Source organism: Corvus moneduloides, chromosome 5, assembly GCF_009650955.1.
Source record: "Corvus moneduloides isolate bCorMon1 chromosome 5, bCorMon1.pri, whole genome shotgun sequence".
In the NCBI taxonomy this organism is placed as follows: Eukaryota; Metazoa; Chordata; class Aves; order Passeriformes; family Corvidae; genus Corvus; species Corvus moneduloides.
This window is the reverse complement of record NC_045480.1, coordinates 50,369,192-50,391,951: the sequence shown is the minus strand read 5'-3', so window position 1 is coordinate 50,391,951 and position 22,760 is coordinate 50,369,192. Positions and strand designations below refer to the sequence as shown.

The 22,760-nt window shown below is 38.2% G+C and overlaps 1 protein-coding gene across 16 annotated transcripts in view; it reads right to left on the bottom strand.

Annotated features, from left to right (window-relative positions):
* RAPGEF2 (Rap guanine nucleotide exchange factor 2) overlaps window positions 1-22,760 on the bottom strand; it is a 186,593-nt gene that overhangs the window by 50,909 nt on the left and 112,924 nt on the right. Inside the window, exon 1 of one of the 16 annotated variants that reach the window (XM_032108467.1) lies at window positions 21,146-21,223. The exons of 12 other annotated variants lie outside the window; for them this stretch is intronic. In XM_032108467.1, coding sequence (XP_031964358.1) covers window positions 21,146-21,199 — 54 coding nt within the window. In that variant the 5' untranslated portion in view covers window positions 21,200-21,223. Of the gene's footprint in view, window positions 1-20,265; window positions 20,600-21,145; window positions 21,224-22,760 lie in introns of those variants that run through there. 3 more of the 16 variants (XM_032108469.1, XM_032108466.1, XM_032108468.1) reach the window with 3 other exon arrangements.

The following is a 22,760-nucleotide window of genomic DNA, read 5'->3' as shown; positions in this document are numbered from 1 at the left end:
CCACCCCTTCCTTTCTTCCTAGGCTCAACTTCACTCACAAATTCTCTACCTCCTCCCTCGCAGTGGTGTGGAGGGGCAGGGAGTGGGGGCTGCGGTCAGTTCATCACACGTTGTCTCTACCGCTCCTCCCTCCTCGGGTGGAGGACTCCTTACACTGTTCCCCTTCCAAAGAAGGCAGTCCTCCATGAACATCTCCAAAGTGAGCCCTTCCCATGGGCTGCAGTTCACAAATTCCTCTGGTGTGGGTCCCCTCTGGGGTAACAGTCCTGCCAGTAAACCTGTTCCAGTGTGGGCTCCTCTCTCCACAGGGTCACAAATCCCACCAGGAGCCTGCTCCAGCATGGGCCTTCCACAGGCATCCACCTGCTCTGGTGTGGGTCTCCTCCACAGGCTGCAGGTGGACCTCTATTTCCCTGTGTATCAACATGGGCTGCAGGGGTACAGCTGCTTCACCACGGTCTTCACCATGAGCTGGGTGAATCTCTGCTGGAGCACCCAGAGCACCTCCTGCCCCGCCTTCTGCACTGACCTTGGTGTCTGCAGAGCTGTTTCTATCACATTCTCACTCCTCTCTTCTGTGGCTGCCATTGCACAGCTTTTCTTTTCCCCTCCTTGATTAACTCTGTTATCCCAGAGGTGCTACCACCATTGCTGATGAGCTCAGCCTTGGCCAGCTGCAGGTCCATCTTGGCACCAGCTGGCATTGGCTCCATCAGACGTGGGGCAAGCTTCTGGCAGCTTCGCACAGAAGTCAGCCCTGTAGCCCCGCACTACCAAAATCCTGCCACACGAACCCAATACCAGCTACGCCTTTCACTCCTGGAGCACAACATTTGGTAAATGTTTCTCATTTAAGCAGAACAAGGACAAAATGCAACATCCAACAACCAGCACAAAAAGCTGTCTACCCCAAACTGGGATATTTATATCTAATTTCTTACTTGCAGTGGAACATGATTAGAAAATAACAGCATGAAACGGCGCTATTATAACTCAGTGAAAAAGTTTGCTAGGAACCATCTCTGGGCAGTTAACTTCACGACAATGGGTATGTTTGCTGTGCTACTGAGTATCACTTTATTATTAAATTATTAAGCACTTTGTGCTTGTATTGAGCTATCATCCTGTTCTATAGTTTAGTACTGAGTTCAGTATTTAGTATAGCAGTAAAAATAAAGGTTTTCTTGTTCTGTTTTGAAGCTGGCTAGATCTAGCACATGCTTTATCCACCAGACCATGAACAGTATGAGAAAGCCTAAAGACCTACCCTCTGCTTCAGAAACATCACCACAGACTGACACCACCACAAACGGCATCAGAACTGAACTGTCACTTTTATCTTGTTTTCCATTTTCATTAAATGATGGCTAGATTTAAGAACTCATTCAAAGTAATAAGGATCAAAAGCAACTTTTGTATTTTACATAACAAGCACCACACTAAACTACAGCTTTGCTGAAGCCAACACCTACACTATTTCTTAACTTCATTACTGAACACTGAGTCACCATCAGAAAGAACTAGCACACAGAGTAAAAACGCAGCAGGGTAATTTAGAAAAGTTAATGCATGATTTGTTCTTTCGTAAATATAGTTCCAAAACACAGTATATGTACACTAGTTTAAGTAATTAATAATCATGAAAAGGGTCAGAAACTGTCCTGACAACCTAGTCTCAGCACAACCTTCGTAAGTGACAAACATTAAGGTGATGTATGCATAGCTCTAAACACATGTAACAGGGACAAAAGTTTCTAATACAAAACATGACCCGATAAAATAGTTATGATCTAAGCCCTACTCTTAATTTGACAGAGGTGAAAACAGTATTTTATATTTATAATGTAGCTCTTAATAAGCAAGCATACATGCACACACACACACATTTATACAGATGGCACACGCGGATAGAAACCAGAGTTAAAACAGTACATCTAGGAACTCCCGATTTTTACCTCTTGAAAACCCTAAACCAAACGAAAACTTAAACAATTATGTGAAACTATCTTAAGGGCAAAGACATACATCCATTTAGAACTGTACAATACTGTAAACCTTATCACATCTTCCTATCTTTAAAGCACCATTTTATTACTTCCACCCTCAAACTGAGTCACCATGTTATGCATGCAAAACTAACAATTACTTTGCTCTGAATGTGTTCCTCCTATTTTAAGAACACCATTATTTTCTCCTACCCTCCAGCGTGCCTTTCATTACAACAAAAGGCATCTTCTATTCAAGAAATCACTGGACTTATCTACTAATACAGTATTTTTTAAAAATGATAAAAAAATTTTGAAAATGTTTACTGGACAAGAAATGGCAGTCCTTGGATATGTATAGCATAAAAAGGTATGAGAACAGCCAAAAAATAAGTGAAATTACACCAAAACCTTTTCTTTCTTTCAATAGTATTCTTTTTTTTCTTTTATTTTGAGGGTTTTTCTTTTTCATTTGGAGCTTTATTTTTTTAAATGCAGTTATATGTGAAAACAAGTATTAATGCAACAACATGAAAGACAGACACAAGAAAGTAATTTTAAATTACGAGACAAATTCTGGTTGGAAAGCTTCAATATACCCCTCATTTTAAGGCAAACATATCAGCAAGCCTTTTATAAACAAGGTCTTCTACTGGAGGCTGCTCAGCACTTTATGAAAGATTTATAAAGCCTGCAAAGTGACTGAAGTACATCTGCAAAAAAGATGGGATTAAAGAGCGCCAAGGTGTAACATTCTGTTATGCAATTCCCAATTAATGATTTTATACATAATTAAGCGCCACAGAGACAGGCTAAGCAAGTAGACATAAAACAACACAAACTATCACCCTTATAGCCTCTATTTCCACTTTCTGAAATTAAAGACACACAAGCAAACACTGATTCTTCAACCTCTAAACACATGCATCTGAGCACTTATTTTGTAGCAGCTCTTTACTAATAAAATAATGAAAGCTATCATATAATAAAAGCCACCATAATTTTTTTTTTTTAAATGTTGGTTATTCCTTTTATAGGAGAAACACTTAGTCCCACAAATCTAAGTAAGCTACAACAAACTTATTTTGAGGTTCTGTCTTTTTTGTGAAGGGAGAACAACAGCAGACAAATAAAATCACTACTGTGCCTTAGTCTTTCTCATTATTTTTTTCCTCACCAGGATAGAAATTCTAAAATTTTTATTGCACTACAAACGTGTAGATCACCAAGGCAGTATTCTTCAGTACTCTATAAAATTATTAACACTTTATTTCAATATTTTATAGAAACACTACTTTTTATATTAAATGTTGGTACATCTGCTGTATTTTGTATTTTAAAGCTATGCCCACATTTATTGTATTTAATAAGATAAGGAAGAAATATTTGTAAAAATGCTGGGCATTCATGAACATGCTATTTCAACATAATTCTTTCACTAACCAAGAGAGACATCAAGGAAAACATTTTTATGGTTGAGTGATTTTAAACACAGCACTCAATGTAAGTAATTACAGAATAATAAAGTAATTTCTATCGATTCCATCTACAGACCTGATGCAGGCTGACATGTCCATGCAGAGTAAAATTTAAACTAAAAGTGCAAACTCTATACAATTAAATATAGGATGCAATTCCCATGGAAGCAGGATTTCCTTGCACCTACGGGTGGAAAAGATTGAGACGCTTCTATGTACTTTCTATGAAAACATCTGCAAGACTTAAATAAAAACCTTCTGGCTTGAATTATGTCTTCTGTATAATCATTCACTTTACACAACAATACCCCATGTATTTTGAATCTCTACAGTTTCCTCGAATAGACATCTTTCTATGAAACCGTGAAATTTCATAGAGACCTACTCTTAAGAATGTTCTTTATCTTGAATCCAGTACAAGACACAACCTGTGTTCTGAAGACACTGCATTTAGATACTATTGCTGTTAAGCAGTTGCTTGTATACAAAGCCCACAGCAGAACACCTCTAACAGAAAACCAAACCAAAAATAAAAAGAAGGAAAGAAAAGTATTGCAAGGATGCCATGAAAGATCATGGCAAGCTTTTAATATTTTCCTCCACTGGTATTTTGCTATAGCTAGCCTCCCAAAAAAAGCTATTCAGAGATTCAAGCTAATGCAATGTGAGCTGCTGGTCTCAGGGAGAGAGCAAGAGAGAGTGAATGCACAGGAACTTCATTTTGCTCCCCTTACAAAACACACACTGACTGCCACTTACTGCACATCTCATAGCTCTCAGCAGCTAATCCTACGAGCACTTCATGCATTCAATCCTTTGCTTTAAGGACTATTGACTTCTGCAGAGGCACAGGGGTGGTAAAATTTCAATGGGTGTCTGGGGAATGAAGGAACTCTCAGAAGCAACTCTTTTTAAAGGAAAAGTAAGAAATACATCACTGAAACATATCCATTCTTGTTTAACTTAACTACCTTCTCTGTTTTATGTCTGAATGTGTTAGCATTTGTTCTTCCTTCTGGAAGTATTTGAATCACAGATTCAATGCAGCATTTCATATTCAAAAGTGTCTTCTTCAGAAAATCTGGTGTAAACACTATTCCTTCAGGAAACACAAATGCCAGTTTATTGGCAACAGCTCAAATTAAGTGGGGGGGAAAAAAAGAAAAACTGTTTTATACAGACGTTTACAGTGCTAGTGAACCCCAAATACAAAAGAAAAAACAACAGGATGGATTTGAACTGAATCATGCTAAACTAAACTAAATAATGTTAAACAGTTTTCGGAAGTTTTTCTCAGATTTCTGAAAATCCAAACTCAAACATTTATAACATATTTACAATGAACAGAATAAATATGCAAGATCCAAAGATTTTTATTTAGCATTTATGCAGAAGCCTGTATCAGAAAATATCTGGTAAAAGTATAGTTTCTTCACTGGGCAACAAAGGATAATTCAGTACTTTTAAAACATGGACTCTGATGTCCTTAAAGTTACAGCAGTTCTGCTGCGAGGATCAAGCTAAAAAGACTGTTCTACAACTGTTTTGACTGTGGATATACATTTAAGTACTGACAACTCTTTGACATCCTTAACCAAATGTAGAAACATGGTCTGGTGATTTTTTTTCCAAACAGTGCAGTGGAAGTGAAACCTTCCTGAAGAGAGTCAAGCAAGATTTTCAAATTTGCCTCCTTTTTTCTTTTCTTTTTAATTAAGTATCCAGTATTTTATATTACTTTGTTTGCTTTGTTTCATAAAGTGATCAGATTTAGGTCAAATCCTATTCTTAGCCACTTTTGCTTTGAGTAGCAGAATTCCTATTCCGGTGTATTATGTCTGCATATGTCCCTATATCATAGGAGTCTCTGTAGGGACGCAGCCTGTCACTCCTGGTAGCACCCTGCTGTCCCACCAAGCACTTGCATTTAAGTGCCCTGACAGAGCCTGCACAGCCCACACCCTCTCACAAACTAACAGCTTCCCAAAAACACTGAATAAAACTGGGAAGGGAATTGATCTTGTGGAAATCTACATAATGATAACTGACAAGTAGGGACAGGCACTCACTGATGACTGCCTTTTAGGTTGAAGGAAAGGCTGTTCCGAGGCATTTCAACTGACTTCTGAAATATCTCTAGGGAAAGAGAGTAGAAAACTGAGCTCAGTCACTGAACTTCTGTAAAGGCTCCCTATTATTTAATATACGTGGAGGAGAAATAAAATAACAAAGCCCAGCTTTGCAGAGATCTCTCTCTTGGGAATAACTGATTTTCATACTAAGAAAATGTATGTTGATTTTTTTCCCACAATAAGTATTTCTAAACACTTCCATTTGTGGCTGTTTGGGTGTTTAATATGCTGAGAACTACTGCTGGGTTGGAAACTAAATGGCCCACTTTCAGGGCTTTTGGAGGCTTGTAAGGTTAAATTTTGAACTCTGTGGCCTATTACAAGCAACTGTGGGAGAGGAAGGAACAGAGAGCCTGGTCACAAACTTTGTTTCCACAGGAAACCAGACAAAAAATTTATGCCTAGGGACATAAAAACAAAAAAAATTCAACAACACTTTATGTGGGCACATATGTTTACAGGAAATGTTAGTTCAAACATTTTCAAGGAAGATGTTTTAAATCCTGCAGAATATTTTAAATAAATAATAGAATGCTCATGTATATCTCATTTACAGACTCAATCTGGATTACTTACACAGCAGTCTCACAAGGAGACCTGGGGGGATGCTAAAAAGCAATTACACCAGCAGGGGTAAAAATGATGGCACCTGCACCCAGATTTTATTTTCAGCTTTAAAGCACCACTCAGAATTTAAAAACCACAATAGAAAAGTAAAGAGTTTACCCCACAGGTGAAAACACATATCCTGGGCACATCTTAAGTGTTAAAGCAAAGACCCTGTGAAATGCCTACAGTTCCAAGTGTTGAAGCCTCCCCATCAGGAGGGCTGCTCTTATACCACACCATGTGTTGGTGGTGGGGTGTGTTACACCTGATCACAGAATACTTCATGATTACAGCATTCTAGCCAATCTAACAAAACTCAGTGAAGTTTTTCAAACATTCATGAAGTGATAGCTCAGTTTTGAACTGCAACCATTTAATCTGAACTACTGCACTTTAATACCGAACCACTCCACTTTAATACTGAACCACTGCACTGAATTTTACTGCCCTGAGCTAACTTAAAATAGCAAAAGAAATCAAAGTTAATTGATTCTAGAATAAAGAAAAATAAATTAAGGGCTACTCAGGTAATTGTTTTGGGTTTTTTTAAGATGAGATGTGAAAGATGGATATAGAAAATATCTTAGAACTCCCCTCTTTCCAAGTGGAGGAAAAAAACTGTTGGCATCACTGTGGAAAAAGACACTGTTGATACAAGAGATGAGCAGTAGGAAAAGATGTGAAATCACGCACTTTAAAACAAAAACCAACAACCTGGAAAAGTCCCTGTGAGAAATCACTGTGAGAAAGTTTCCATGTATCGGCTGATCAGAAGGTGACTGAATTGTTCAGGTGATGCAGCAGAAGGAGAACCCAATACGATCACAGCATGCATCCTCCAGAAATACAGTTCTGGGCTCTTCTCCACGACCCCAGCAGAGACCTTATTTGGAAATGTTGCACACATTCCCAGCTGTGTGTTTTAAATAAAGATAGCTTAAAGCCATACACATACACAGAGTCAGAGAAAAATCACCAGGATTATCAGAAGAAGAAAAACTAATACTTGACAAAGTGCAGGAAGAGCACAGCTTTTTCAGCCCACACTGAGAGAGGGTATGATCACTATCCAGAAATAGAAAGGAGGAAAAAGAAGTATTTCCAGTAAAAGGCAATGCAGGTGTAAAGCCTAATGAGCAGGAAGCTGAAAGAAGGCTATCTAATGAACCACAGAGATTCTCCAAATCAGACTCCACAGGAGCTGTGGCAGAGAAGCCTTTCAGACTGAAGCGAGACAAAGTTATGAGTGTGCTGCCCAAGTGTGTAATGGCAGTGACCCAGAAAATCCTTTCCAGATTCATGTCACTCATCCAAGCAGAAAAATCTGAAGTGAGCCTGTTGTTTCATACACTTATTGTTTCAGAAACAGACTAACCAACAGAGGAAAAAAGACAAAACCCAGCATGACTAACATAAAAACATTTTAGATATTCTTATTGGTAGCTTCTAAGTATTCTGTACACTTCCAAGGAAAATTTTTTAAAGATACAAATATATAGGGAGCTCCTGTGCACAGATGCAAAAACTGAGCCTTGCCTCTATAAAATACCATATTAATTGAAAGAAATTTGATGAAAATTTAAAGAGAGACATGACTATTCACAAGCAATTAAATGGAAATTTTGTTTGAAGCCTGAAGGCTGCGGCCATGTCAATGCCACCCTTGGAGTTTTAACCAAAGGATTATTTTTGCTTTAGAATATCAAGGAATAGTTCAGGAGAAAAGTGGGTGGAAGTTTCCTTTATTTTCCTTGTCTGACAATGAAAGATGCACACTTTTGCTTCACCTCTAACAAAAAAAAGAAGACGAAGAACTGAAATATTACAAGACAAATAGCACACAAGTGGACATCAAAGCCCTTGCTAAAGCTTGTTTTTCCAAATATTCTGATTGTAGCAATTTTTAATATAAAGCAAAAATGTATATTGCCATAACCACTAGTTTTAGCTTGCTAATTGCACAATAGTGAGCACTTCAAAACAATGTTACAATTTCTTTTTAAAAGTTGGGCAACTAAAAGGCAATTAATTTTGATTGAAAATGGGGATGATGTTATTTTCAAAGGTGAATTTTAGAAGAAAGATTGCTTAAAAACATCTTAAAAGTCTGTAGATAATGCTTCTGAGACCAAGGCAAAGAGTAAAAAGGTTTCATATTTGCATTACAAATAGTATAGGTAGCCTTGCTATTTTTCTGGCTAAGGTAAAAATAGTACAGTAACAAGATAAAATATTTTTTAACAGCAAGCATTTCCCTTTATACATGACTAATGCTGCAAAAGCTTGAAATAGTATGATTTTACCATAACTATGATTTTTAATGCTATATCAACATGACTACTAGTCAAACAGCTTTATTACTTATTGTATGAGTTTTGCAAGTGCAAACGTACTCACACCATGGCAAGAAAACAGCAGTGAGTGTTGCTGTAACACTCTAAGATGTGCTTGCTACATTATTTTACACTTTTCCTCCTATGGCAGTCAAAGAAAATTAATGAAACTATGTTACACTGACCGTTTAAAACTTTTAAAACCTAAAACCTTTTAAAACTGTATGTGCCATCATGTTTTTCTAATACCTCCATAGTTTCTATTCTGTCACACAGGGCAAGAGTCCAGCTTCTACAAACTACTACAACTATTTACAGCTTTGGGCAAAAGACTTACTAGTGTGTGCTCCCTGTGATCATAGGAAGGGGGAAAAGTAAAGGATCATTTTTCTTCTTTTCATTGAGGAGTCTTTAGGAAGTGCTAAGATGTTCTCTCAATTCTGGAGCACAGTGCAGTAACAACTGTGCAAAGCCATTTAAAATTGTTACCACATATCAACACAGAAGCATCTTTTATATTAATAGTATCTCCAATAAATTTTGAAACAACCTGCAGAGCTTTTCTTTGTAGTCGAGTGACATTTACTCAAAACAGTTATATCTAACACTAAATTTCATTACCCTCCCACCTCGGGGTTTCGTTTTTTTTTTTAATTGCCTAATTTTTACAAATGTCCACAACTACATTATAAGATAAGCAAAACAACAAGGTCCCGTATGGAGCCTGTTATAAGGCTGCTTTAGAGTAAGTAGACATTGTCAATTGAAGCACCACGTTATTCTGCTTAAAATGCTGACATTCATATGTGACTTTCAGAAATGTGTCTATTTGTGTCCCTGCAGGTGTGCACACAGAGTTGGAATCGTCCCGTATGGTCCTGCCTCGCGTCAACAGCATCCTAAAAACACAACCCATGTAACAACTTCCATATTCTACTGACACCATGAAATATTTCAGTGGTGTTTATTTAGGAAGAGATTTTTACATCACAGATTGCCAAGCTGCAGAAAAACAAGCAGTACAGAAATCAGGTTGAAATACCAGGACCAATAACTGCCACCCATTCTACAATCAGTGACATTCATCATTTTCCTCCCATCTACCAGACAATAAGCTTTAGAGACTCAGGGTGTGTGTGCACTTACATCAACTACTGCATTAGGTCACCTTGCAATGACCACATAATTTTAGAGTCAAACCAACTGCTGATTTACAATAGCACTACAGTGGTAGTAGTTGTTTGCTGTAACACAGGGTGCAAGAGATTTATAAAGCTACTTTCATGAAACTGGTAGACATTTTAGTCATTACTACATTAAGCATGTTATCTCTGGATGCTTCACTGAATAAAACCCCAGCTGGAACACTGAATCTTCACTTAAAACAACCCTAAAAATAATCATGCTACTCTAACTCAGGAATTCCTAAGTTTAGTTTTCCCTGGGTACCATCATCACAGAAGGAATACTAATGTACAATACTAATGGAAGTTGCAGGTGTAGGAGTGACATTTAACTGCCTAAACAACCTCTTCCTTCAACAGGAAACAAGTAGATAACTAGATTTTCTATATCCTACTGCAGACATGCACACCACTGTTTGGGAAACCACACTTTAGTGACCCTTATTTAGGAAAAGCAGCTGTATTCAGGGACCTTGGAAAATATCTGCTAAATGGAAATTTCCAAAATCCTTTACTCTGAAATGCAAGAAGTCTCTAATCTTCTCACAAGACACACAAACACCCCCTTCCAAAACAACACTATTACCAACTATTAAGAACCCGATTTGAAAATGAGCAAGATTGATAGGACAGAAATTCCCAGGGTCAGACCACAAAAAATATTTGCAGAAGTCATACATCAACAGGCAAGGAGAGGTACACCTAGCATACAGACTTCCACAGTTATTAAAAGAAACTAACACTGTTGTCATTTTAATTTGGTTTTCAGCCTGCTCCTACAGCTGTGAACAGCTTCAGTTTTAAAATAAAACATGAGTCTTCTCTGCTGCCTTAAAAAAAAAAAAAATCCAGTTAACAACATTTCCCAGACACAAAGTTAATTATTTAAGTAGCACATTTTACTACGGCTCCAAAATCCATAAATTCATGCATTTTCCTTTTCCTCCTGGTTCCTTAAAAGTGAGGACAACAGAAAAAAGATCCTTCTACATTATTTATGTATATTTAAAAAAAAAAAATCCCTCTATAGTCAGCTTCTTATTCAAAGGTCAAAAAACCTAGCTGAAAATCCACTGGTGATGCAGGTCAAGACTGAAAAGACCAGTGAGACACATCCAAGTCTAACATCTGACTCTTTCCTGAGCAATCTAGCAGAGAAAAGAGCTACTGCCTGCCAAGAAATTGGAAAATACAGGTTCCTTCTTTTCCTAGTTTGTTATCAGAAATACATCAAGATTCAGAGGTCAAGTGGTACCTTGACTGGTGAAACAGCACAGGCAAAAAGTGTTTTGAAGAACCTCTAGGTGTTCACATGTAGGAAAAAATACCCCAACAACCTCCTCCCAAAAAACCAAAACCAACCAAACAAAAAACCAAACCAACAAACAAACAACAAAAAAAATCAAACCAACAACCAACCAACCAAAAACCAAAACAAAAAAAACCCCTCAACAAATCAAGAGCACAAAAAACTTACTTGAGAACAGGGCTGATGGTTCAGCAAACCTAGGATATAGCTAACTAAGAAATAACTCCCAAAATTCAGTTTAGATTTCCCAAAATCTAGATTGATTATTTTTTTTTCAACCATCACTAAATACATTTGGGTACAATGTCCCTCACCACCCCGTTTTCAAGCCATCAATCCCACTACCAATAGTATATGTAAGGCCCAATTCTGCACCCATGTTCTCTTTTTCAGGCATTCCCATGCTCTTTCAAATCGTCCTGCATTAGACCTTCCTGACATTCATGCAACTCCTACAGCATTTGGCAGGCTGGCAGGCACACAGCAGCAGACATGCATTTAGGAAACAATGCTATGGATGGAGGCCTAAGAGCACAACCCAGCTCCCATTCTTCTTGCTCTGCAGGAAGAACAGCAGCATGGAACAGTACGAGCCTATTTTTAATGATAAAACAAGCCAACATGACTACACACACAAAGGGAGACCCACAAAATAGAACAACGTCATTTTAATGAAATCATTCTTCAGAGAAGGAATAAAAGAAGAAAGCTTTAAACCAATTTTTCTCACTTGCAAGGTCACGGTTTGGAGTCAAGCTATAAACTAATAAATCCTACCTAGTCTGTTTGTCCAAACAACCCAGCACACAGCACCTATGCTTGCAAGCAAGTGACAGGCTGCAGTCAGATAAAATGAGGCAATATTTATAGACTGAGTGAAAGAAATCCCAGGTTGAGGTTTTTGACCATCAGGTTACTGTCTGGGTTTGCAGCATGGTTCCTGACTGTCCCTATGCCTCTGAAGATCAGGCAACTGCAGTTACGAAGAGGAAGCGTTACTGTCACCAAACGCTGGCATACGGTCACCAGCCAAGCCTGGGACAGTTGAAATAAGTCATCTACAGGTAGAAAGCTACAAGGGCTACATGGAGCTACATTTTATGCCTGCCACAGCATTTGTTAGCTTATTAGCAGCTCCTAAATGCACATATAACATAATACTTTGCTCTTCTGCATTCTAACTCACAAGCCTGCTTTTCCTCTATTTTGAAAAGCAGCTGGCTCTTGATCCATGTTGAGAAGCTGGAACTGAAAGAGAAGCCTGGTGTTAAACCAGTTTGCATATTTCCAGTCCAAAAGAAGAATTGCCATCTCCATTTAAGAGCTGGAAATGCCATGGAGGTATGCATACATTTGAGTGTAAAGAGTCACAACCGTTTTCACGTTCAAAGTAAGATCTTCACATTTTGTCAAACGATTCAGAGCTTTCTGCTGTTTACAGTGGTCACTAAACTGGCAGAAGACATGTAAGGAAAGACCAGAAAACCCATTTGAGTTAAAGGAAAGGCAGTCACACTCCATACACTACAAAGGACAGGAACTACTGAAATTGTAGCAGATCAAATTATTTGATGCTTTTTTAAGGCATTCTAGACAGGCTTTGGAAGGAACATCATATTACTGGAGGCATCAACTTGACTGCCTATAACTCAGGACTTTGGAAAGGCTAGAAAACTACTCAGTCCAAGCTGTGAGGTTTAGCAAGCTGCGAGGTTTAGCAAGCTGCTTGCCATTTAGGAAAATCCTCTTTCACTTTTCACAAAAAGGGAACTAAACATGCCAGGATTTTGTGTTCCAACATCTGCAATGGAGACCACTGATCGCAAAAGGACCTATGGCCTTATTTTTAGCTTTTTGAGCAGCTTAAGGTTTAGGCCAAGTATAGAATGCCAGGTGAGCTGAATACCATGAAGTTGGTTCATGGCAGCAAGCTTCACATTTTCAGTGAGGGCAACCCAAAAAGACAAATATAGCCCTTTGCCCAAAGGACCAACATTCTTGCTGATGGAATTAATAGAATCTTGCAGTCCGGTAACCAAGTCCAGCACCACGAGAGTAAATTACAAACAACATACACACAAAATTTCCTGTCTTCCAGTTCTTTCACCAAATGCTGTGAATCTTCATCTTTCACAAGTGAAAAATTAAATAAAATAAATTTAGGCAATAATTATCTCCACCCCAGCACCTCAGATGTATTAGGGACCAAGCAGCAGCGCTGCTTGTGTCAGGTATTATAATGTAAAGCTGTTTACCTTCAACATCACCCACATAACAGCATTGCAATCTGTTGTCCTTCATCTGTCCTTCTAGTATCCCCATACAAACAGGGGGTTTGGAAGGAATGATAAACGCTCCAATAAATTTTAGCTTCTGGGCACAGGATCAGCTTTCACAGGTAACCCACTGAGCAGACACCCCTTCAGCACAGTTTATTCTTCCCCTGGTTCTCAGCTGAATCATCACCATCTCAAAATGAACAGCAAAAAGACTACTGGCAAGCTGACAAAATTGGAATAACCACCAACCATCCAATTCTGGGATACCATACGAGTGCCAGTGACATTTCTGTTACAGATTGATGGGTGAAGCATGCAGAGGTTAGAATCCTAAAAACACTGCAGAACTGCTGGAGTCATACCACACTTCTCTTGCACTACAGCTACCACATTCTTAAATACAATATTGAGAATGAAGTGTGGCAGGTACAAGGTTCTTTGGTCAAGGTTAAATCTCAAGACAATAATATTCCATGTTTCTCAAATCCTTAATATTAGCCATATTACTCAAACACTGGTTCAGTATTACACTCACCTGCACAACTCCTGAAATACCATATCATGATTTTTTTTTTCCTCTTTCTAGTAATATTACTTCTATTAATTTCAAATTTTAGAAAAAGCTAACAAGAATGCATCAGTAATATTAATTGAAAAGAATCAGTAGTCTGGTCATATACCTGTTGCTGCAATCAAGTCATCAAAAATAAAAATCAGGCTTTAATAAAATAACCCTAAGATCCTGAAATCTTGTCTCTATTTCAGTCAATCAAAAATCATACCACAGTGTATTCATTGAGGGGTTAGTAAAATTAGCTCAGTTTTTCAAACATCAAGGATGTTGTTAAGGGCTAATTTGTAGCAATTTAAAGCCTAGAATACAACAAGGAATAAAAAATATGCAAGATAATTAAAGAAAAACGAACTTTAAATAAGCTTAAAAAAAATTATACTTAATAGCTTCCAGCACCGACATCATGATCCCAGAGTGCTGATGGTCTGAACATAGCCTAAATGTTTATGCAATTCTAGTTCAGAATTTAGAAATCATAGTTCCTAATGCTCCTATTCTTAAATCATTCCAGTTATCTCTTGATATTTCATTGATTTTGCAGACAACCTTATCAAGTACAGAAGTACTTTGCAGAGAAGCTTCAGATCATGTTAGCAGCAGAATACAGAACACCAGACACCTCCCCTCGCTTTTGCATACTGGAGTAGTACCAGCAGCAGTCATAACTGCAGAAAAAAACAACACAATTCACAGCACTTTCTAATCCTCTTATAAGCTACACATTTCTTTACATATCACTGAGATCCCCTGCCTTAGATAATTAAAAGTGAAATTTCCCAAAAAATCTAATTTACTTCCTCTCACTGGAATATTTTTATGGTTTTGTTTGCTAAACTGTTGAGTTTACGTCACTTGGAAACGAAGTACCAGTGCAAGTATCACTGATTAGAACCCTCGAGCCAGTATTCAGCAAGGGATTGCAATTATTTTGCAGGTAGAATAATGAACCTGAGATACTGAGGCACAGGATTTCCTTAGTGCTTGCTTCTACTTACAATGAACTTCATGCTACTCATTCATCATATTGTGAATTCCCCAGTATTTTTAACTTAGGCTACTTAACACGTTATCTTCTGCTTTTTAGAGTTTCTCTTCTTATGCCTTTATTAACTCATAGAATCAGGAGCAAGTCAACACTATCTTAAGGGATTTAGGATTTTTTTTTACTTCTTTTGATGTTTGGGATTTCTGGTTGCTTGGATAGTTTTTGTTTTTTCTTAATTGTTGGGTATCAGCAGCTCTCAATTTCAGCTAGATTTTGAGCACGTCTGATGATCACGCAGGAGTGCCAACAACTCAGTAATAATAAATAGCTTTAGTCTCTCAAAATAGCATTTTGGAAGAAGCTGACTTTCCTTTTCAGGTTCACATCTGCATTGTGACTATAAATGCCACATTCCAGCATGCACCATCAAAAATATCACTCTGCAAACACTCCAACAGCACCACTAAATTCGACCACTTTGGAATATAAACCAGACCCATAATACTGATCATATTGGGAGGCCTGAAATTCTCTTACTTCATAAGCTCGCTAAAAAGATGCCCTACTGTGCAATCTTCTACATCACTATCCACGTTGACCTGAAAAAATTTTAGCCACTTCATTACATGTAGATGGCAGCCTTTCTGGTATGGTTTTGTGGGTTTTCTTTTTTCTTAATTTTTTCTCCTCTCAGTTTGAAATACGCTGTGCAATCCCCAGGCATTGAAACCGTAACAGAAAGATAGCAGGACATCTTCTACATGCCAAGGATGCTCTCATTGCCATCTCTACAGGTCACTAAATGCATTCACTGCCCTTCCTATGAAATGACTCAAATTTTGCCATTTATAAGATTTTGGGGAAATCTGCAGTTAAATGCTGTCCTGCAGAACAGGAATTTAGCCATAGTCTACCACAGATCTCTGGCAGGATGCCAGGCAAGTCACTTAAAATCAACCTTTCATATGATCATTAGGCTGTGAGTGCCTGAACTGGGCCAATACAGAAAATTCAAGCAACAAAATCCATCCTTCGAATGCTTATTTGCACCTACCTGTGCTGTGGAATGACCATCTTAAGCTCTCAGAATTCTGCCTTATGTTTTGCCAAAGATTTGCTTCAGCAGACCTACCTGAAAAATTAAGATCATGCCGCCCCCACAGTACCTTAATTAATTGCATTAACACTGTAGTTACAAGCATCTTGGAAAGCCACAGAAGAGAATAATATTTACGCTTTTCTCTTCTGAGTAAGACTTGAATAGTACACCATAAACACAACCTGGCCTTTTGAGCAATGAAGCTAGCCCAAAACATCAAACAGCTGCTCATCACATCAGAGCTATCCATCATGAGATGAATCTTGCAGAAGATATATGGTCATGCAATTAAAGACTCTATCATAATGCACCTATAAAGAGGTGAAACACTATTTCTAATCACATCAAAAATCCACAACCCCGTTATTGGTCTACACAGAGGAAAATTTTTTTCAAAATATGCAAATTAAAAGGAAAGGAATAATCAGCAAGGGCCAAACCAGAAATCTGGTTTCAATAAGTGCTAAAAACAAACGTGCCTAACAACAAAAGAAGATAATCTGTATCAGGTCCCAGAACAATGTAATTCATCAAGATGAACAAAATCACAAGCATCAGCAGCTGCAGCAGCTAACAGATCACTACTACCTTTGTTCCAGATATGTATATACAAACGTGCAAAAGCTTAGCAACTGTAGCCATCTGACCACACCACCACACCTTTCTTTCCCATGCCTTACTAGTGCTGTGTGATGCTCACTCAAAGGACAAATAACTATACCAGGTTACATTATTACATGAGTTAAGAAAATATACTGATGATCTCTTCCTGTAACAGAAAATTATTTCTAGTATAGTTCTAGATTTCTTAGGAAAGCATGCCAACTGGCACCCTTACTACACATCAAACTAAAATAACCATATTTGAACAATTCCCATTCAAGGCTTTTTTCCTCAAAATGCCACTCATTTGCTTCTCTTTCCTGGGAGACCCCTAGCACACAGCCACAAATCTTCGTGAACTAAAATATGGTAAGAACAACCCAAAAATTTGACTTACTGTTTCCAATATTTTTTAGTAATTCAAGAGAGGTCAAGCAAATCAAAGACTGCAGTACCCATGATCACTAAAGAAGTGTCACTGTGCCAGCAGCGAAACATGTCCTTTATTAGCAGACTTTATTTCAATTACACCTGAAGTAAAACTGTACTTTCTTACAAGGTTGTCCATAAGTCACTCCAAAGTACTGCACAATTCCTGAGTTGTTAATCATTACACAGTCATGTAAGAACTATGCATCTCAAGTCTCATTTTTACAAGTCATTCTACCTGTCAATTCTTTCATTTAGTTTTTTTAAGTTGACCTTGAGTAAAGTTCCTACAAACAATAGACACAAAAGAAAAGGAGAAATGAGATAGAAAGCTAACGCTTTACAAGGCCCACGCCTACAATGGGAACCCTCATGCACTAGACCTTCATGTGCCTTTTTTTCCACATAATAAACCAGGTGTAAGATGCAATGTGTAAAGCTTTTCAAGAGACTGTATCAACATCCACAAAGCACTATTTTTTGAAACATCATTCATCTTCCTAAAATTTAAGATTAGGAAAATTATAATGAAAGCACTACAAAGCTAGCTGAGAGGACTCTCATAATCAGCAAGGACACAGCCAAACGGAAGGAACCTACTGAAGACGTCCCAACCCTGGAAGTGTTCAAGGCCAGGCTGGATGGGGATCTGAGCAACCTGGTCTACAGAAGGTAGACTGTCCACGCCAGAGGGGTTGGAAGAAAATGGTCTTCAAGGACCCTTCCAACCCAAACCATTCTAAGATTCTTTTGTTTACACAAAATCTGGTAAAGTACATTAAATACAAGAACTAGGCAGAAGTAGTTTCACAACAATCCGGCTTTCATTCCTCTTGCCATCTTTCACCCCGAGCATAATTTTACTCCTTGTTAAACAGATGACAGTAGTTGTGTATCAAGGAACATCACTTTCAGATACGTGTTTGTAGCACTGCTTCAAACTCTTCCAATTTATGAAATATGAGGCATGTAAGACCAATACACTTGATTGATGCTGCTGATTTTATTTTTTATATTAAAAAAATCTAGGAAACACAAAAGCATTTTTAAATCTTCCTCTCTCCATTTTCACCATGATTAACACAATGGCCAGTCTACATTGTATTTTCACAGAACAGTAGATTTAAACCATATCTCTCATTCCCTAACTAAACTACTGTGAAATTAAGATTTAACAACATTAACTAAAATTAATTCACAGAAATTTGTGAAACCTTGCACAGGAGATTTTTGCATTCAGTTCCAGATTGAAACTGAATTTTGCATTCAGTTCCAGAAAATCAAGCTGTGAGACTCTGGGTGGGGATGTCACCAAAGTAATTAAGCCTCTCTCTGTGAAGCAAGTTCAAGTCAGATATCAATAAAATATTTAGAATTCTGGGAACATACTAACATGAAAATAACTCATTACCAGAAATGATTAATTCAAGAAGTTTTCCTCTTAGGCAAAGTAAGATAAAGTCTTGTGCCTTCCTCTCTATGAAAAATTTACATCTTTCAGTCTCACCTTCCAAGGAAAATAATGTCTACCTGGTGAACAGGCATGAATAGTTTCACAGACAAAGTGGTGTTTTTTACTCAGCTACTCTGTGTCCTAAAAATTTAAAGTTCTATATAGTCTTTAAATTATAGTCTTTTGTTCATGCAAAATCTGCAATTGCATGTCAGATAGTACAATTTCTTTCTCTTGCATATATGGGGACATTTGTAAAGAAATACCTTGAGCTTTTTCCTTTTACTATTCCCACATTTAGGTCCAGTCTCCATTTTGGAGAGTGAAATTCATCTCTGTGATTTAAATAACTCAAAGTTATACAACTAGAACATGACAGAGTTTGTAATGCAGAGTTTCTAAAAAGCTGGTTTGCTTTTTCCTTTATCTATAAGCACTTATTTATATCAGTTAAACTTGCTGTGCTACCAGAGTAAATCCAGAACTTTTCATTGACATTCTTTGGAGGGTAGAAAGAGCAGGAAAACCCAATATATATGCAGCTTTTTCACTTTATTCCTATTTGCCAATTCAAAGTATCCTATTCTATTTCAGCTTCTTCAGTGCTTGAGTTTCAGGAGGAAAGAAGGAGGGTTTTGTTTGGGTTTTTTTTAGATGAAGTTTTAAATATTTCATGAACACCAAACGGTTTGGTTACATGAACTCCCTCATACTTAGAATGTAATTAAAGAAGGGAAAGGAACAAAACAGTCTACAATAAGAAACTGTGATATGTCTGCTACATGTGTAAGAAAATTCACTGGACACATTCTAAAACATTTCTATAAAACATTTCTAGATTACTTTCTGTATTTCTACACAATCAACACTGAATTCTTGCAAAAAAAAAAATGTTCTTCCTTCAAAAAGTTCCTGCTATGACCTCTTCCCACTATTTACAATTCTTAACTGTATCTGCTGAACGTACGATATACATTCCCATGCACATTCTAACAGACACAGTACACACAGAACATATAGTCATAAATATCTTCTCAAGAAACAAATTGTAGGATTGAAAACTATATTGAACCATATAAAATCTAGCGTGAAGATTTAAACATTTTAACTGAACAATAAGAGTCTATGCATTCTTACAGAACTTACAGAACCTTTTTGTCATGCAAAACCTAAATTCCTAATTCCTGACACCTGAGGCCTTGTTAAATAATGTTTGTTCTTCTGCTTATGAATGCATTTTTCCCAAACAATAAACACAGGCAGCCTATGGGATTAAAGCATGACAAAGGTGTAGCTGACTCATGGGATCAATTAGAAAGCATCAGTACTTATGCCTTTTGTTCATTCCATGTTTTACTAACAGTTTCTGCATTTCAGCGTAAGTGCACCACAGATGTTAAACGCCATGCTACAAGGCAGCAGTACACTAGTACCATACACTAGACAGAATAAATCTATTCTTATCATCACCTACAATTTTATCACTTGTTATACAGCTTACATATTGCTTTAAAGTTTTAACAAATGAATAATTATTTTAACTGAATGCTCAAAGCTTCCTGCCCAACCAAAGTATGTCAGCATTTTTTCAGTAAATTTTTAACATTCAAAAAGAACCTACAGAGTTGCCTTTTCTAAGCTAAAAACTACAACCACCAACATTAATGCCACCTCAGGTACAGCTTTCCCTCCAAACCCGCTATTAAATCCACAAGCAGGAAAGCCGGTGAGCAGGACGACAAGCAGTTTCAGTCTCCATGCAGTTTGCCCATGACAGGTTAGTGATAGAACAAACAAAATTTGCAATACTTACTGAGTGTTTCTCCTGCTGGCCCATAACTCCATGGTTAGCTGGGATTGCAAGTGGTTTCATAATGAAGAAACATAAGCTGAACTGAATTTACACATCATGTACCAATTTCTTATGGATGGCAAGTCACCCTCTACAGCATTAAATTAAAAAGAGGCGGAGGGGGTGAAACCGAGCTGGAGCTAAAAGTGTCACTACTGGTAAGCTCAAAACCCCCCTCGCACTTGTAGTGCAGAGCAGCAATCCGAATGACAGCGTTAGTCTCCATTTTTGTAACACTGAAAGTCTAAGCATGTCAGGACGCACAGAGCTTGATGAAACCCTACATATCCAGCATCCATTCAAGGGAACAAAACCATTCCCAGAGCCTGAGGAATGGGGGGGGGGAAAGGACGAGGAAAAAAAGCTAAAATGGCTGACTGCACAGAGACTCCCTCAAAAAGGCTTAATACAGTATTATATTAGTCAGGGTGCAGGAACCAGCCTCCAGCACTCAGTCAAGCATTGTTAATACTCCTGTTTCATTTGCAATCACACACTCACAAATGCAGCCTCCCCCCTCCCGCCACCACTACCCTCCACTCCCCCAAAATCAGGGCAGCGCACACGAATAGGGACCTCCTCCCCTGGCTGCTAATGATGCTGACAGAGTAGTGACCAGTGATCTCTGTTCCACTCAGCTAACCAAGTTTGCACAATTAATCTTAGCAGCATGACATTGATGGACATTTAATTTTATGATGCCTGTTCCTCACAATCAAGACAAGCACTTCTACCGCCCAAAGAGTCAGCAACAAAAATACAACACAGTTACACACACAAAAACCCAGAGAATCATGAGTCTGAATGCAATACGCCAATATAATTACGTTATTGTGCTTACTTTGGAAGACCATGGCTGCAGGCAGTTGGCATAGCAACGCACAAGGAAAGCCATTTCCTGGGTAGAAAGAATGCTTCCTTTTCTAAATAAAAAATTCCTCTTAGGATACAAACGGCATTGCTGCTTCCTGCAGAAAGCAAAGACACTGAAGTCTGTCTCTTAACCTGCACACAGGCACACACTCAATGCAGTTCGAGTGATGTAAGTGGATTTCTCTCTCTCTCTCTCCTCTCCCTCCCTCTCCCTTTATCCACCGAAATATTCGAGTCAAATGGAAGACACATTCCTAGAGGCTCGCCCCCTTCGATACTTAACTGTTTCACTCATTAAGGTAGAGATGGACAATGCAGATAAAACAGCAAGCTCCTGCCTGTGTCTGGTATCAGCCTCGGAAGATCAAGGCATCCCCAGAGGGGAGGGATCCGTTTGCTGCTGGCTCCCAAGAATGTCACTGAAGTCAGGGTGGGAATGAAGACCCACGTTTACCTCGCCAAATCCTGAACTGAACAAGACTTTTCAAGAAGATAATGCTAGAACAGACACATCACCTCCCTTTTCCCCCACCCAAAAGAGAGCTGCTGCAGAGCTGTAAACATTTTTATCACGTATTAGCAAACAGTGCTCTTGATGAGCTCTCTCAGATTTTCAGCAGCTTCGCCCCTTCACAGGCCACAGACATCCATCCACGGGGTGTGGGAGGTACATGTCCAGACACCTTGAACATACCATTGCCAGCCTTTCTGAATATAGCTCCTGCTTCTCCTAGCACACTGAATACACAAATTTTACTAAAAACACATGGGGATACAGGTGAAGAGACTGAGATAAATACGGCATTTATAATTCTCCCCTCAGAATGTAATTTGTATCTTAAACTCAGAAATATCCCCAGTCACTCCCATTCACACTACACCACTTCTCATACTGTAATAGCACAATCATGCTGCAGAGGAGCTGAAATGCAACGGGGACTGTGCTCAAGCAATAAATTCTCTGCCCCACACAATGCACCTGTTAAGTGCCACAGGTTTGTACCACTTGACACAGGATTGACCAAGCCAGGCACATGACATTCTTCCATTAGGCTTCAACTTTAGTACAGTTCTCTGTCACATCTTTACAACACATTCTTTAAAATCAGAGACCATCTGGCCTTAAAATAATTTCGAAGTATTTTTTTTTCCCCAACAAGGACAATAGAAGAAAAGACTTAACAGTTGTTACAGAGGCAAAATACACAGGAAAAAAATTGGATACTACAGAATACTATGTCATACAATCTGCAGCTGCCTTCCCCCAAATTAACATGTACACTGATAATGAGTTTAGTTTGTTACACATTGATTTCCTTCACTCCTGGCAATGATTGCTAGCAAATGAGGCTATAAAAATTAGTGGAAATTAATTCTAGTAAAGCCAGAAAAGATCCTGAAATAATCCAGTCTATTTTTTGCACAATTCTTCTATGGACACATTTTCACACACAACACCTTTTAAACTGAATGTATTTGTATTTATGAGAGTTTAATGACACACCCTTGGTCTTCTAGTATATTCTAAAAGATAAGTTATTCTCAATTACAACAATTAGTTGAGAATTTTGAAAGTCTTTGCC